This window comes from Mobula hypostoma, chromosome 11 (genome assembly GCF_963921235.1).
Source record: "Mobula hypostoma chromosome 11, sMobHyp1.1, whole genome shotgun sequence".
Lineage (NCBI taxonomy): Eukaryota > Metazoa > Chordata > Chondrichthyes > Myliobatiformes > Myliobatidae > Mobula > Mobula hypostoma.
This window is the reverse complement of record NC_086107.1, coordinates 77,986,633-77,998,634: the sequence shown is the minus strand read 5'-3', so window position 1 is coordinate 77,998,634 and position 12,002 is coordinate 77,986,633. Positions and strand designations below refer to the sequence as shown.

General features: G+C 41.7%; 1 protein-coding gene across 1 annotated transcript in view; it reads right to left on the bottom strand.

Annotated features, from left to right (window-relative positions):
- The window catches only part of LOC134353838 (mucin-2-like), a 181,891-nt gene that overhangs the window by 83,111 nt on the left and 86,778 nt on the right, over positions 1-12,002 (bottom strand). Inside the window, exons 21-28 of the mRNA XM_063062302.1 lie at positions 7,605-7,715; positions 7,340-7,519; positions 7,012-7,251; positions 6,766-6,922; positions 4,900-5,028; positions 4,273-4,414; positions 994-1,037; positions 701-898 (exon numbers count right to left, since the gene is read on the bottom strand). Of these exons, the coding sequence (XP_062918372.1) occupies positions 701-898; positions 994-1,037; positions 4,273-4,414; positions 4,900-5,028; positions 6,766-6,922; positions 7,012-7,251; positions 7,340-7,519; positions 7,605-7,715 (1,201 nt within the window). The remainder of the gene's footprint in view (positions 1-700; positions 899-993; positions 1,038-4,272; positions 4,415-4,899; positions 5,029-6,765; positions 6,923-7,011; positions 7,252-7,339; positions 7,520-7,604; positions 7,716-12,002) is intronic.

The following is a 12,002-nucleotide window of genomic DNA, read 5'->3' as shown; positions in this document are numbered from 1 at the left end:
GAGTTCGGAGTCCAATCCCATCACAGTTCTGTAAGGAGTATGTCCTCCCTGCGGAATGCATTGATTTTCTCCGGCTCCCCTGATTTCTTCCCCCAGTCTAAAGATGTTCCAGGTAGGTTAATTGGTAAGTTGCCCTGTGATTAGTTTAGGGTTAATCAGTTTTGTTGGATGTTGCTGGGACAGCATGGCTGGAATGGCCAGAAGGGCCTACACTGCACTGTCTCACTAAATAAATAAATAAATAAATAAATAAATAAAATTGGCAAGTAACAAGTTCCCTGAAGCAATCTCTCCCTTAGTGCCAGTTCTCCCCATTGAAATGGGTGAAATTTTGATCTGGCACCTGGTTTAGCTTATGGCACATTCAGGAGGTGGATTCTTAGAGTAAAGTAACATTTCTGCTGTTGAACTCTGGGATGGATGTGACATTGGATTGCAATGGCAGCTGTAAGGATCTGTCAGGAAGGTTTGGGTGAGGTCATCTCCATTAGCAGTCCAGTCCTGCTTTCAAACTGCTATAAAGATTGCTTCAATAAAAACTCTTCATTGATGGACTGCAGGAGGCCTCCTACAAAATCATCACTTGTGGATGCTCTCCGATTCTACATCCAATCTCTTAATTTGTTAATCATTTCTGTGCTTTCTTAATTCTAATTTTAACTTTATTGAACTGTTTAGTTATAAGGGTAAAATTATGTACCTGTACTGGCTGTGATTGAAGATGATGAAACTGTCAATGGGGTTGTGGTTGTGGTGCTTGTACCACATGGTACAACGTTTCCAATAATTGTTCCATTATCTGCACAATATACCACAAAGCAGTCTCCGAGGCCATCAGTTATATTGTAGATGATCTCATTTGGATGATAAACTGTGCCATTGTATATACAGACACATGCTGTGAAGAAAAGTTACAAGATGACTTAAGTATTTGAATTCATCATTTTATTCTGAAATAATTTACTTCACAGGAAAAGCAAAATGAATACTTGCCACTGCTATCGTTCATGCAGTTAACACCGTCCTTTGTGCACCGGCTGAAAAAAAAAACTTGTCAACTGTTTTTACAGGAGTTTAACATGATAACAGTGAATATAAGTTGCACTTTCAATCATATGACACATTATCAAACCTTTGGAAAACCCAAAATATTCCATAACTAAAAACCTACCTTCATGATTTCTTAGTGCTGTCTTAGTTGCAAATACTAAGGCCATTTTGTGCATTTTATAGAAAAATAAGGTTGCGATAGTACATGATTTTAACTTTCCACATATTGACCTGGGACTCACACACTGTAAAAGGACTGAATGGAATAGAGTTTGTCAATTGTGTTCAAGAAAGTTTCCTTAATCAGTCTATAGGGGTCCTGATGGAGTGAATATGATACTAGATCCCCTATTAGGGAACAAGACTGGGCAGCTCGCTGAAGTGTGTTTAGGTTGAGATTATAAATTGTAGAAAGGCCAGTTTTGAAGGTATTAGAGAGGATCTGGCAATTGTGGATTGGGACAAGTTGTTTTCTGGCAAAGGGATGCTTGGTAAGTGGGAGGTTTTCAAAGTGAAATTTTGATAGTACAGAGTTTGCATGTCTCTGTCTGTGAGGTGCCAGGTGACTGAATGTAGCTAATGTTGTTCAGTTGTTCAAGAAAGGCTCTAAGAATAAGTTGGGAAATTATAGGCCAGTGAATTATAGTCAGTATTAGGTAAATTATTAGGAGTTATTTAAGGTACCAGATATATAAATACTAGGATAGGGCCTGAATAGGGATAGTCAACATGGTTTTGTGATCATGTCTAACCAATCATATAGAGTTTCTGAGGTGGTTACCTGGAAAGCTGATGAAGGAAAAGCAGTGGATGGTGTCTATATGGACTTTAGCAAGGCATTGACAAGGTCCCACATGAGAGGCTAGGCAAGTAAGACCAGTTGCATGGCATTCAGTATGAAGTAGTGAATTGGATTAAAAATTGGCTATGTGGGAGAAGCCAGAGAGTGGCAGTAGATGATTGCCTCTCTGATTGAAGGCCTGTGACTAGTGGTGTAGCACAGGGATTAGTGCTGGTTGTTAATCGTCTATGATGATCCGGATAAAAAAGTGGTAAATTGGATCAGTAAATTTACAGATTTCACCAAGACTGGGGGTCATAGTGAACAGTGAGGAAGGCTATCAAAGCATGCAATGGGATCTGGATCAGCTGGCAAAAAGAGCTGAAAAATGTCAGATTGAATTTAATACATACAACTATGAGGTGTTGCATTTTGGGGAGGACAAACTAGGATAGGACTTAATTAGTGAATGGTAGGACACAGAGGAGTGCGATAAAACAGAGGGATCTGGGAATACAGATCCATAGTTCATTGAAAATGATGTAACTGATAGATAGGGTCATAAAGAGAATTTTGGTACATTGAATTCAGGAACTGGGATGTTATGTTGAAGCTGTATAAGACATTAGTGAGTCTAGCGAAGATGTCCTGCCATCACATTGTATCATCAAGTTGCACATCACTAAAACAGGCTCTTTGTCTCTCCAAGTTCATGTTGACCCTTTCAGTTACACTAATTCCATAGGAATTCCACTTTATTTTATTGTAACTCCATAGCTTCTTTTAAAAAAGCAGACTGAAAAGCTTGAGCATGTAGATATTAAGAAAGAGGATGTGCTGGAGCTTTTGGAAAGCATCAAGTTGAGTAAGTTGCAGGGACCGGATGAGATGTACCCCAAGCTACTGTGGGAGGCGAGGGAGGAGATTGTTGAGCCTCTGGCGATGACCTTTGAATCTTCAATGGGGACGGGAGAGGTTCCAGAGGATTGGAGGTTTGCAGAATTTGTTCCTTTATTCAAGAAAGGGAGTAGAGATAGCCCAGGAAATTATAGACCAGTGAGTCTTACTTCAGTGGTTGGTAAGTTGATGGAGAAGATCCTGAGAGGCAGAATTTATGAACATTTGGAGAGATATAATATGAGTAGGAATAGTCAGCATGGCTTTGTCAAAGGCAGGTCGTGCCTTAAGAGCCTGATTGAATTTTTTGAGGATGTGACTAAACACATTGATGAAGGAAGAGCGGTAGATGTAGTGTAGATGGATTTCAGCAAGGCCTTTGATAAGGTACCCCATGCAAGTCTCATTGAGAAAGTAAGGAGGCATGGGATCCAGGGGGACATTGCTTTGTGGATCCAGAACTGGCTTGCCCACAGAAGGCAAAGAATGGTTGTAGACGGGTCATATTCTGCATGGAGGTCGGGTGACCAGTGGTGTGCCTCAGAGATCTGTTCTGGGACCCTTACTCTTCGTGATTTTTATAAATGACCTGGATGAGGAAGTGGAGGGATGGGTTAGTAAATTTGCTGATGACACAAAGGTTGGAGGTGTTGTGGGTAGTGTGGAGGGCTGTCAGAGATTACAGGGGAAATTGATAGGATGCAAAACTAGGCTGAGAAGTGGCAGATGGAGTTCAACCCAGATAAGTGTGAAGTGATTGTTTTTGGTAGGTCAAATATGATGGCAGAATATAGTATTAATGGTAAGACTCTTGGCAATGTGGAGGATCAGAGGGATCTTGGAGTCCAAGTCCATAGAACGCTCAAAGCAGCTGTGCAGGTTGACACTGTGGTTAAGAAGGCATACGGTGCATTGGCCTTCATTAACCATGGAATTGAATCTAGGAGCCCAGGGGTAATGTTGCAGCTATATAGGACCCTGGTCAGACCCCACTTGGAGTATTATGCTCAGTTCTGGTTGCCTCACTACAGGAAGGATATGGAAGCCATAGAAAGGGTGCAGAGGAGATTTACAAGGATGTTGCCTGGATTGGGGAGCATGCCTTATGAAAGCAGGTTGAGTGAACTCGGCCTTTTCTCCTTGGAGCGACAGAGGATGAGAGATGACCTGATAGAGGTGTATAAGATGATGAGAGGCATTGATCGTGTGGATAGTCAGAGGCTTTTTCCCAGAGCTGAAATGGTTGCCACAAGAGGGCACAGGTTTAAGGTGCTGGGGAGTAAGTACAGAGGTGATGTCAGGGGTAAGCTTTTTACTCAGAGAGTGGTGAGTGTGTGGAATGGGCTGCTGGCAGCGGTGGTGGAGGCAAATATGATAGGCTCTTGAAGAGACTTTTGGATAGGTACATGGAGCTTAGAAAAATAGAGGGCTATGGGGAAGTCTAGTAATTTCTAAGGTAGGGACATGTTCGGCACAACTTTGTTGGCTGAAGGGCCTGTGTTGTGCTGTAGATTTTTTATGTTTCTATAACTAACTATACATACCACTCTTCACAGTTATTGCTGGTTTCCACAGTTTCATTAATTTCATAATATTTTCCATTTACATAACAGCCACATTCAGCAACACACTGCTCAATATGTTCGTTGAAAATGGGCGCATCGTCGGGACACTTAGGGTAGCAACCTGAGGAAAAAATTAGCACATTCATATAAGGGCTATAAAGGGAATATGGGACAACGCAGGATGGCAAATGGGGTCAACATTAGGAGCTGGGTCTCATAGCCAACTATGGGAAGCATATAAGGCAGAGGCACCAAAGAACATAAAGGATTCTTAGTGGCATGCATTTAAAAACATCATTCAAAGCCAGTTCAGATTCAAAGTGAGCTTTCTAAATTTATTCTCCTGGCTAGGAACTACCCTTCTGGCAATCTCAATCATCTCACAATCATAGCATTTGCAAGTTTAAAATATGAATTTCTCGTTCTTCTGCTCTTCTTCTGTTGATTTTATTTTTCACATGCAAACATGGTTCAAAATGGGACTTGAATTGATGGAACATTTCACAAACCCTGCTTGCATTATAGGCAATAAGTAAGATCATGTTTACATTGATAAATAGTGATAACAGTTCTGAGGATTTGTTTAATAACCAGAAGTATTTTTACCTTCCAGCTGGAGCGTGACATTGCAGAGACCATGAGGATTCAGGCAAGTTTTGAAGCAGGGGACTCCACAAGGATGGTAATGCCACTGACACAACTCAGGGGAAGGGTTGTAGAAACTACAGTACATAGCTGAAACAGCAGAAAATAAGCATTCATACTCCACAGCGTTAAATTCCATAAGACATTACATAGTTTTGTTGAGTCATCAGGCTGCTATTTCTGATACCAGTATCTTCAGTCTCTTTTATTGGTTCTTTTTTATTGCTGCCTAATCTATTGTCTCTTGTGATGTTCAATACTTCATATTTTTTTCTGTTTTATATGACCACTGCATCTTTCACTACCTTTCTATCACTGATATTTCATAAATCAAAGTAATGAGTACAAGACAACACACACAAAATACTAGAGGAACTCAGCACGCCAGGCTAAGGAAAAGTGTTACGTCAACTGTACTCTTTTCCATAGATGCTGTCTGGCCTGCTGTGCTCCTCCAGCATATTGTATGTGTTGCTTCAATTTTCAGCATCCGCAAATTTTCTCTTGTATTGAGTACAGGAGGTGGGGAGCTATGTTGAAGTTGTATAAGGCATTGGTGTGGCCAAATTTAGAGTATTGAGCAGATTTGGTCACATGCCTATAGGCAGAATATCAATAAAACTGCAAGAGTACAGGAAAAATGTATAAGGATGTTGCCAGGACTTCAGGGAAAGATTGTGTAGGTTAGGGTATTCTCTATAGAGTAGGAAAACAAGGGATGATTTGACAGAGGTATACAAAATTATGAGAGGTAAATGCAGGCAGGTTTTTTCACTGAGGTTGGACAAGACTAAAACTAGAGATCATGGGTTAAGGGTGAAAGGTGAAATATTTGAGGGGAACAAAAGATGATACTTCTTCACTCAGAGGGTGGTGAGTCTGTGGAATGAGCTCGGGTTCAATTTCAACACTTAAGAAAAGTTTGAATAAGTACATGGATGGGAGGGGTATGGAGGGCATCCAGGTGCAGATCGATGGGACGAGACAGAATGATAATTTGGTATGGACTAGCTCGACTGAAGGTCCTGTTTCTCTACTGTAGTGCTCTGATACTATGGCTCTATGATATTCCATTAGTTTACTACACTTTCATCTTTTCTTCAAGCATTATTTATGATAAAATTAGTTCCCACTCAGTATCAAAATCTGCAGGTTAAGAATTACTTACGGTAATACAAACGTAATTAATTCTTTGTCACACTGCAGATTATTTATGTTCCAGCACTGTTAGGACCTGTGATTCTGGGAACCTGAGTATCCATTCACACTGAATGAATACATTTAAGTTCCTTCCATTTTCTGTCTGCTTTGTCTCATTCTTTCCACTTACCATTACTGCTGGGAATAGAGCTTCCTGGCACCAAACACCAATCAGTTCTGCATCAGGCCAGAAATGTTATGCTTCCAATGGTGTTATTTAATGTAGGACCACAAAGGCTCATAGCTTTCAGGCTATGTACTCTGCAGCTTGTAAACACCTAACTTACATCCAGCTCATACAGATAAACAACTTTACAGATTGGCTAACTGCTATGAGGCTGCAGGCACCTACGGCAGCCACATTTCTGACTTGCAAACATTTCACAGGAACGGAACCCTGTCATAACCTGGAGAGGGCCTATAGTAGACAATAGTATCATCATACAAGACCTGTAAAAGCACAACATACATAATTTCCATGGAACCCTTTATGAGTCTATGTATCCAGTAAATGTTTTGTGCAATGTTGGAACTGATAACATTATTTCTGACACTGATTCTGGTAACCTTATTGCAAATCTCATTCAGGGTTATACGGTATGGACATTAATATCGTATTAAACTTACGACAGATTTCAGGGGTCCTCCAGTCAACACATATCCCAGAATCATTGCAAGCATTTGCATAGGCAGCTACAGCTGTGCAAAAGCACTCACAGTCTCCACCACTGTCACAAGAGCAAGAATCATGCACACAAGCTTCATAAAATGGATTTGGGTCAACCTGTTGATGAAGAACATTACTAAGTCTGATGCTAACTAAAAGGAAAGAGAGCAATTGAAAACAATTGAAAAAGTGATAAAATGCACAACCATTCTGGAACAATTTTTAAAGACATCGCTCATAATTATTCCACACTGCTTCTCTGCCCAGGCTTTACGGTGTGGATTCTGAATGCAAGGGTCGTATTCAGGCACAGCGTCAGGGCAGGTGGCCGCCATCTTCCAGGAGTTTCCAAACTCCGTGATATTTGTGACTACTGACTGGCTTCTTGTCATCAAGTCATTGTTTGCATTTCCATCAAAGTTACCACATAATCCACAGATATTCCCCTGGAATCATAAAGAAAAATGACCATGTTCGTCTGCTAGCAGTGAATAGTTAGAAGTAAACCCTGGTCATAGATGATTTTATTCATACCTGGTATGAAGGGCTCAGCTTAATAAAAATGCTGGTTTTTTTGTCCCATATTATAATCAATCCGTTAGTAGTTTCCACTGTAAGATAAAGACCCACTGTGCGGACAGTGAAAGGGAGCATTTTGTTTTCATTCCGCTGTATTACTTCATGTTTCCCTTCGGCTAACTTCAGTTCAAAATTCTGAATTAGGAAATTGAGCATTATAGGTGAGTGTAATCAGAATGAGTTTGAAATAAATTCTTGATGAGAAATTGAAAGTCAGTACCTGGAAAAACAGCTTGATCGATTTAGAGCATGTTGTTCCAGTTGTTCCACAAGGGACATTTTCAGTGATTACACTGAAGGTACCATTGGTGTGACCAACTCCACAATAGTCCTGCAAATTCAGTGTGCAGTTAAAAAAAAGTATAATTCACCAGTACTTGGTACTATTAGTGTTATGCTACTCATGCAGCAGTTTGTTATCTTAAAGGAAATGTAGGTTATTACAAGACAAGTTTGACAGCAGTACAGATGCAGTAGAAGCATTCCCACACAGGTCCAGAGCAGTGCTTGAAAAATCCAGTCTCCATAAAAGAGAGGTACTGTCTACCATTGTGGGAGCAGTCATCATCGGAGTGGTCTGAGTCAGAGTGGTAAGGCTTTGGCTCAACAGGCTTCAGTGAGAACAGGTGGAGGCGAGGTATGTAGATCAATTTATTTCTTATTTACCTACTGAAAGAATAAAGGGTAAGCCTGCAGGACCAGTCTGTTCTGAGTGCCAGATGCGGGATTTCCAGGAGACTTCCAGCCTTCCCAATGGCCACATCTATACCAGGTGCATCCTTAGAGAGTGGGCTGGGGAACTGGAGATGCAGCTCGATGACCTTCAGCTTGTTAGCGAAAGTGAGGAGGTGATAGACAGGAGTTACAGGGAGGTAGTCACCCCAAGGCTACAGGAAACAGATAAATGTGTGACTGTCAGGAGAAGGAAGAGAGAATGTCAGATTGTGGAGAGCACCCCTGTGGCCATCCCCCTCAACAATTACGCCATTTGCTCACACTGTTTATGCATCTTTTCATGCTTTGCCTATTTAAGGCTAATGCTACTTGAATGTAATAATTGTATCTGACTCCACCAATTCCTGTTTGAGTACTGTTGGGAAGGGGTGACCTATCTGGGGGAAGCGGCCGTGTCTCTGGCACTGAGTCTGGCCCTGTGGCTCAGAGGGATAGGGAACTGAAGAGAATGGAAGCAGTAACAGGGGACTCTATAGTTAGGGGGCAGATAGGCAATTCTGTGGATGCAAAAAAAAAACACTGATGGTAGTTTGCCTCCCAGGTGCCAGAGTGGCTGTTTCTGAATGTGTACACAATATCCTGAAAAGGGAGGGTGAGCAGCCAGAAGTCATGGTACATATTAGTACAAATGACATAGGTAGAAAACAGGAGGAGGTCCTGTAAACAGAATACATGGAGTTAGGAAGGAAGCTGAGAAGTAGGATCTCAAGGATCTAATCTTGGAATTGCTACCTGAGCCACACAACAATGAGAATAGGAATAGAATGAGGTGGCAGATAAATGCCTGGCTGAAGTATTGGAGCAGGGGCATGGATTCACATTTCTGTATAATTGTGACTTATACAAAAGGGACGGATTGCACTTGAATCAGAGGGGGAGCCAATATTCTTGCAGGCAGATCTACTAGAGCTATTGGGAGTGATATATAGCAGGGGGATGGGAACCAGGATGATAGAGCAGAGGATGAGCCAGCAGGTTTACAAGTAGATGATGGGTGTAATATGAATGAAAGGAAAGACAAGTCAATGACTGGGTACAAATGCAGACAGTGCAAAGAGTTAAACTGTACCACAGAGGAAAATTCAAAAGAGTGAAGAAGCACAACTGAAGGTGCTGTATTGAAATTCACATAGTTTCTAGAATAAGGTGGACAGACTCATGGGGCAATTAGTGATTGGTCAGTGTGATGTTGTGGGCATCACTGAGCGGTGGCTGAAAGAAGGCTATAGTTGGGAGCTTAATATCAAAGGATATATTTGTATTGAAAGACTGGGAGGAAGGCATAGGCAGTGGTGTGGCTCTGTTAGTAAGAGATAGAATTACATCTTTAGAAAGTGGTGACATAGGGTCAGAGAGTGTTGAATCTTTTTGATGGAGTTAGGAAACTGCAAGAGGCAAAAAAAAACATTATGGGAATCATATATAGGCCTCTAAATAGTAGCCAAGATGTGGGGTTGAGATTGCAAAGGGACTAGAAAGGGCATGTAATAAAGGCAATGACACAATTGTAATGGGGGACTTCAATATGAACGGGAATTGGGAAAACCAGGCTGGCATCAGATCACAAGAGAGGGAATTTTTTGAATGCGTATGAGTTGGCTTTTTAGAGCAGCTTGTGCTTGAGCCTACTTGGGGATAGGCTATCATAGATTGGGTTTTATGTAATAATTCAGATTTTATTGGGGAGTTTAAGGTAAAGGAACCCTTAGGATGCAGGGATCATAATATGATTCAATTCATACTGCAGTTTGAGAGGGAGAAGCACAAGTCACATGTATCAGTATCACAATGGGATTACAGAGGCATGAGAGAGCATCTTACCCAGGCAGATTGCAATGGAGTGACAGCAGAGCAGAGGTGGCTGATGTTTCTGGGAATAGTTCACAAAGTGCAGAATAAATACATCCCACAGAAGAAGTTGTTCTCAAATAGCAGGGGTAGGCAACTGTGGCTGACAAGGGACGTTAAGGACTGCATAAAACCCAAGGAAAGGGCCTATAAAGTAGTGGGAATTTGCATAATTGGAAACTTTATAAAATCCAACAAAAGCAATTAAAAAGCCATTAAAAGGGAAAAGATGAAATATGAGGGCAAACTAGCCCTCATATAAAGCAGAATACTAAAAGTATTTTTAGTTCTATAAAGAATAAAATGGAGATGAGAGTTAATATTGGACCACTGGAAAATGATGCTGGTGGGGTAGTAGCAGGGGACAAAGAAATGGTGGATGAACTTAATAAGTACTTTGCATCAGTCTTCACTGTAGAAGACACTAGCAGTATGCCAGAGGTCCGTGAGTGTCAGGGAGCAGGAGTGAGTGCCCATGCTTTTACAAAGGAAAAAGTGCTAGGCAAACTGAAAAATCCTGAGGTGGATAAGTCACCTAGACCAGATGGACTACATCCCAGAGTCCTGAGAGAGGTTGCAGAAGAGATAACAAATGCATTAGTCATGATTTTTCAAGAATCACTTGATTCCGGCGTGGTCCTGGAGGACTGGAAGATTGCAAATGTCACTCCACTGTTTAAGAAGGGAAGAAAGCAAAAGAAAGGAAATTATAGGCCAGTTAGCCTAACCTCAGTGATTGGGAAAGTATTAAGGATGAGGTTTCGAGGTACTTGGAGACTAATGATAAAATAAGTCAAAATCAGCATGGTTTCTGTAAAGGGAAATCTTGCCGAACAAATACGTTAAGAGATCGAGGAAGTAACAAGCAGGGTAGACAAATGACAGGCAGTGGACGTCATTTACTTCGATTTTCAGAAGGCGTTTGATAAGGCAATACACATGAGACTGCTTAACAAGATAAAACTCTATGGTGCTATAGGAAAGATACTGGCATGGATTGAGCAATGGCTGACAGGTAGGAAGTAGCAAGTGGGAATAAAGGGGGCATTTTCTAGTTGGCTGCCAGTGACTAGTGGTGTTCCTCAGGGGTCGGTATTGGGACCGTTACTTTTCATGTAGCTTGTCAATGATTTGGATAATGGAATTGATGGCTTTGTAGCAAAGTTTACAGATGATACGAATATAGGTGGAAGGGTAGGTAGTGCTGAGGAAGCAATGTGGTTGCAGAAGGACTCAGACAAGTTGGAAGAATGGGCAAAAAAGTGGCAGATGGAATACAGTGTTCGGAAATGTATGATAATGCATTTTGGTAAAAGAAACAATAGTGCAGACTATTATCTAAATGGGAAGAAAATTCAAACATCAGAGGTGCAAAGGAACTTAGGAGTCCTTGTGCAAGACTCCCAAAAGGTTAATTTACAGATTGAGTCTGTGCTACAGAAGGCAAATGCAATGTTGACATTCATTTCAAAGGGAATAAAATATAAAAACAAGGAGAAAATGGAGTGGAGTGAGCCGGGAGCAGAGTGAAGGCTTAAGGGCTTTGGTTCAATGGGCTTAGGCAGAAACGGGCGAGGCAAGGAAGGTTTGGTATTCATTTTTTGTTGTTATTTGAGGAGAGGAGGAAGTATGAGTGTGAGGGCAGCTTGTTGTTCTCAGTGCTGGATGTGGGAGGTAGTGGAGTCTCCCAGCCTCCTGGACATCCACATTTGCGCCACGTGCGCCAAGATGCAGCTACTAAGAGTCCGCGTTAGGGAACTGGAGCTGCAGCTCGATAACCTTTGTCTTGTCAGGGAGAGTGAGGAGTTGATAGAGGGGAGTTACAGGCAGGTGGTCACACCGGGGCCAAGGAAGGCAGACAAGTGGGTCACGGTTAGAAGGGGGAATAGGAAGAATCAGGTAATATAGAGTAACCCTGAGGCTGCGCTGTGCCCCTTGACAATAAGTACTCCTGTTTGAGTACTGTTGGGGGGACAGCAGACCTGGGGGAAGCAACACTGGCTGTGCCTCTGGCACAGAGTCCGGTCCTGTAGCT